General features: G+C 36.0%; 2 protein-coding genes across 2 annotated transcripts in view; both read right to left on the bottom strand.

The window, feature by feature from the left end:
• LOC107459288 (cytochrome P450 71D9-like) overlaps positions 1–707 on the bottom strand; it is a 1578-nt gene extending 871 nt beyond the window's left edge. The window contains exon 1 of the mRNA XM_052251614.1: positions 686–707. Coding sequence (XP_052107574.1) covers positions 686–707 — 22 coding nt within the window. The remainder of the gene's footprint in view (positions 1–685) is intronic.
• A 496-nt stretch (positions 708–1203) lies between these two features.
• LOC107459331 (pentatricopeptide repeat-containing protein At1g09900-like) lies at positions 1204–5408 on the bottom strand. Its single transcript, XM_016077545.3, has 2 exons — positions 5212–5408; positions 1204–3555 (listed from the first exon to the last, which is right to left on the bottom strand). Exon 2 carries the CDS (start codon positions 3531–3533, stop codon positions 1467–1469), a length of 2067 nt encoding a protein of 688 aa, XP_015933031.1. The 5' UTR covers positions 3534–3555; positions 5212–5408; the 3' UTR covers positions 1204–1466.
• Between the last annotated feature and the right edge of the window lie 208 nt (positions 5409–5616).

Here is a 5616-nt window from a genome sequence, read left to right as displayed (position 1 = left end):
CTGATTATCCTAGAAAGTTAAACAAATTACTAAGAAAACAAGCTAAAGATACACAGCTGACTAGCTGGGCTGGGTATAGTGGTGGTGACTTTCATTTTTAATCAAATAGAAGAAGGAGATTTGTTTAGGTATATCCGTATATCTTTCTTCTCCCCCACCCCCCTTTTTTTGGGGGAAACTATAAAAAGAAATTATGTAATCTGATTTTGCAGTACTGATAAATAATTAGTACAATAATACAAGTATATTTGTTTTTATTAGATTAAATTAAATTATAATCATCTAAATTTTAAATTAAATATTTTTATAATTTTAAAATTTAAAATTATTTGAATTAAATTGGATAAAATAAAAAAATAAAAATCAAACAAATATAGTATCAATTCAATTATACACACATCTCTGTTATTGATATGTCAGATATGTCAATTAGAACTTTGTGTATTGCTCATGTGACACAAATCGGAGTCTGAATATCCGAAAGGCTGTGTTTTATATATTTTCGGAATGTTGATATAAACCGTTGTTGCTACTTATAGATTCACCCAAATTTTAATGGGGGAAAATAATAGGGAATTCACATAATCTATAAGTATAATATACATTTTATATGGTAAATAAAAATCAACCTCGAGTAAGAAAATCGTTGTAAGATGTTTTGCTCCGGTTACCCGTTAGCACATACCCACAATTTCCACACCAAGCATTCACGTGTCATTTATCGAACTATTGAATTAATCGGCATTATTTTTAAAATTAATTAAAAAAATCATACTTCATACTTCTACATAAGAATCAGCCACTAATCATCACCGCAAATAATTAATTATTTAGTAAAAAAATATAAATATATATAAATAATTAATTTTTTATTTGTATATAATATTTTAAGCATGTATGATAATATCTTAATTTTTATGTCATGCCTGTTTTTACTCAATATTAATAACAAATGTAATATCTCTTAACAAATTATTTTGTATTCAGCTTTTAAAAATGATAAAAAAATATTATATGATTTTTTTTTAAAGTTAGAATAAAGTAAATACTATATTAGGATGAAATTTGGACATCACTAAATTTGTTAAATTCTGTTATATTTATGCATTATTCAAACTGAAACACTTTTTTTTTAAACTTTTTATGCCTTCGCAACCACAGAAGAACAATTAGAAACAATCTGGTAACAGCAATACGGCACCCTAAAGATAAATAGATTATCAAATAAATAAATAAACAAATCCTTCCTTAAGCAAGTACAACTGCACATTACTAGCGTGCACAATCGTCCTTAACCTTAATCCCTAAACTCAGCAAAACTAAAGCAAATTCATACAAGCATATGCATGTGCTGTTTTATATTTTCAGGATTCAAAAACAGAAAGCATTATTTGCTTAAACCCTAAACCCTAAACTTATCGCTAAAAATGTAACGATCAATGAAAAGAAACCAAGAAAAGAGATAATCAAGACAAGCAACTGGAGGTATGAGTTGATTTGTTTGAAGGTGCTACATTAACTAAATTATAGGTTTGAGAGATAACACTTAGTTGTTGCTCTAGTTGTTGATGTATTCTATATATATTCATTGCTACCTTTTCAGCCAAACTTTTCCTCACAAATCTTCCATAGCACAACACATTTAATAACCCCAAAGCCTCCTTAACTAATCCCTCACAAGCGATTCCTTCCACAAGAATCTTATATGTATCCTCACTTGGTTTACATCCCTTGGCTGTCATACGAGCCAGAAAATCGATGGCAGCACTGGTTTGCTGAGCTTTACAGAGCCCCTTCATGACTGAGTTATAAAAGAACACATTAGGCCTGAAACCCAATTCTTCCAAGTCATGTAGAAACTTGATTGCTTCACGAACCTTTCCTTTGCGGCTAAGACCCCTAACTAGTGAAGTGTAAGTAATTGTATCAGGTTTAGGACCTCTTGTGCGCATCTTCTCGAAGAGTTCCATAGCAAGATCTGTCTTTCCTGCCTTTAAAAGCCCATCAATGAGCGTATTGTAAGAAACTTTATCAGGTTTAAGACCTTTTCGGCACATCTCTTTGAAGAGTTCCATTGCATTCTCTGTTTTTCCCACATTTAAAAGCCCATAAATTACTATATTATAAGTGACTCGACTGGGAGAGCACCCTTTGCAACTGAGTTGGTTCATTATTTCAGCTGCATCATCCACCCTCCCATCTTTGCATAATGCTAATAGCAAGATATTATAGGTCACTATATTTGGGCGACAACCCTTATTTACCATTATTTCCAAGTATTCAATTGCTCTATCAATCTTATTTACATAGCAAAACCCTTGAAGCAATGGATTGTAACTCCTGGGATTAGGCAAACAACCATGCTTAGGCATCATCTTCAATATATCAATGGCTTGGCCCAACAAGCCTTTTTGGCAGAGGAAACTAATCAAGATATTGAAAGTAACAACACTAGGGGAACAACCCTTACAAATCATGCCAGCAACTAGCCCCTTAGCATCCATCCATCTTCCCATGCTACACAAGCCACGCAAAATAATATTATGCGAAATTACATCAGGCTGACAACCATAGGAGGGCAAGTTACTTAACAATCTGATTGCTTCATCCAACCTACCTTCTTTGCAAATACCATTGATAATAACATTATATGTGACCACATCGGGTTTGCATCCTTTGCTTCTCATCTCATCAATCAACTTCATTGCCTGATCAACTCCAGATTCTCTACAAGTTGCATCAATCAATACAGTGTATGAAATCACATCTGGATGACACTCGCTTTGCAGCTGCCTGTTAAGAACTTCCATGGCTTGCTTCAGTTTCCCTCTACCACACAAACTACGAAAAATTGTATCGAAAGTAATGGCATTAGGAGCAACACTCATGCGATCCAAAACCCACAAGGCCTCCTCTATCGCCCCTGATCTGCAATAAGCATCAATCAAAATATTGTAACTGGTTAAATCAATAACACCACCAAACTCCTCCAAAATTTTCATGATTCTCCTTGCCTTCTTGGTCCTGCCAACCTTGCAAAATTGGCAGACCAGAGCACTGCTCGCATTGACATCAGGGATATTGCCATGTTTAATCATATGCTCTAAAAGCTTTAACCCTTCCTCCATTTCCCCATTTCTAACCAACATTTGCAGATGATTATTCTCAAATTCCTCAAAATTCAGGGAAGCACTAACACCATTTGGCAAGGATTCCTCCTCATTTGAATCCCCTTTTGGAAACTTTATAGAATGTTGTGAACTACCATTCAAACCAAAAGTTTCATATTTCAAAACAGCAGAAACACAACGATGCCTTCTAGACCAACTGCTCTTAGATTTTGCAAACGCAGTAACACTGCTATCATCAGAGGAACATAGTGAATGAGATTTAACAGAGATATTACTTACTCCTATATTGAATACAGAACTAGTGTTATCCAAAGTCCTACTTCTGGTGCTACAATCTCTTGTGCCATCCTTAAGCAAATGCCCAAATGAGCAAAACTGTTTGTGGGATGCCACCAAATCCATAGTTTTCACAAACTCCTATAACCTGAAAGACAAAAAACCACAGATTCCATATGCACACTCAATCGTAAACAACTCTTCATTACATTATGAAAGAGGCAGTTTTGAATTCAATTACTAACTTTTCTTTGTTCTCTAAGGTGTTATATGTTTTCTGTTAGCCTGAATAACAACAAAAACATGAAGATGGCTATGAAGGGGGAAATTCATTTCAGAAACAAGAAATTGGCAACAATCAATCTTCTTAAACTTCACCTAAAAATGTTCATCTACCAACATATCCAGATATCCAAGCATAGTAGTAGACCAGCATTCAGAAACATAACCATTAACCATCCAAGAAATTGCGAGAATGAAGAGATAGAGACAAGACCTGACAAAATTTCTGATTACTAAAGAATAACGAAGATGTGTCCAGCTGATCTAGAATGTAATAATATAGGCTGTGTTTGTTAGTGTCCATTCCCATCGGAGACTCGAATACCACCGTACATGTCCACTATTTGTTTGTTGAGACACAAAATTTCAATGTATATGGCGGCACACGAGTGCACATAAAATACATGTCTTTAGTGCCTCTCGTTAGGGCTGAAACGGAGACAAAACTTGTGAGATACAAATTTTTCCACTTTTGTCTCTAATTATTTTTCAAAATTCCAGTTTTATCCCTTATTGTAATCCACCTTTTCCCCTCTCTCTCCTTCCTCTCTTTTTTTCTGCTGCTCCTCCTTCCTCGGCCTTCCTTCCTCCGCAACTTTGCCTCTCACTTCCCCACTGCCACCCTCCTCTCTTCTTCTTTCCCTTCTCTTGCCCCACCTTCCTCCCTCGCCTCTACTCATCGTCACTGCCACCCTCCTCTCTCTGTGCCTTGCCTTTGCTTTTGCCTCCCTCCTCCTTTCCTCTACCTCTCTACCCTGCCTCCCACCTCCTTCTGTGTTCACCTTTTCCTTCACCTCTCCTCTCCCTCTTCCTCCCTTCACCACTCCTGTAAATCTACCCTTCTTTACCCTTTTTTGTTTCTGTTTTATTTTTATTTTTCTTTTGGAAAAAAAATTTGATCGTTAACTTGTGAAATTTCTATACTATTGTGTGATTCGTTTTTCTGTGATTGTTGGTTAAGTATAGTTAATGGTGGATGCTGTTGAATCTATGATTGTGGTGATACTAGTAGGGGATGATGATGAATATGAAAAATGGCTGCAGTAATGGATGACAATGGTGGAGGATGATGATGGTGGTGGTGGTGGTGGTAAAGATGATGATGAATATGTTTTTTTTTTTTTACTTAATATTCAGAGTATTGTGGAATTTTAAGAATTTTGTAGTTTCTTGTCTACTTTTAACCTAATAATTTGTCTACTTTTTCTCATTAAAATTTTACATTCAAAGTTCAAGTGTTCAACACATGAAAATTCATAATTAAAAACCGATGTGGATTCTTGGCAGCGGTATCTTCACTGCTTTGTGATTGTTAATTATTGTTAGCATCCATCTTCAAAATTAAAAAAAAAAAATCTCTAATTAATGATAGAGATAAACAGACAAAAAACACAAAAGAAGCAAAATTGTTTGACCAATTAAGCAGCAACTCAGCCAGGTAAAAATTAGGATAAATTACTAATAAAATTGATGAAACATGAAGCAAATTCAAGGCAGCAATTGAGAGAGTAGTAAGTCTTACTAGGGACACAGACGCTGCGTCAGAGGCGCAGGTGGCGCCGCAGGAGTTACAAGGAGTAGCGATGCAGGAGGAGATCAACGATGCCGGCGAAGGCGACTCTGGCGGAGTTCGGACAGAGGAGGAGAAGAAGGTAGCACCGTAGCAGCAGCCGCCAACGTTAGGGGAGTTGGGGTTCAAATTTTTTTTTTTTTGGTAGCAAATTAATCAGAGACTTCTAAGGGAAAGCACCAGAAGATATCTCGAAGCCGTGTAGCTGATAGCTACCTTGAATCTGATGTCAATGTTTCCGAACCACAGAAAGACATTGAAAGAATAGGGAAAGTTTCAAAGATGGAGCCGAGCTCAAGTACTAGGAGCACACATGGAAAGCCGTTCTTGAAGAAGCACTTTTCGTTTCGGTCCAAA

Source organism: Arachis duranensis, chromosome 7 (assembly GCF_000817695.3).
Source record: "Arachis duranensis cultivar V14167 chromosome 7, aradu.V14167.gnm2.J7QH, whole genome shotgun sequence".
Classification (NCBI taxonomy): Eukaryota; Viridiplantae; Streptophyta; class Magnoliopsida; order Fabales; family Fabaceae; genus Arachis; species Arachis duranensis.
This window is presented reverse-complemented; position numbering and strand designations above follow the sequence as displayed.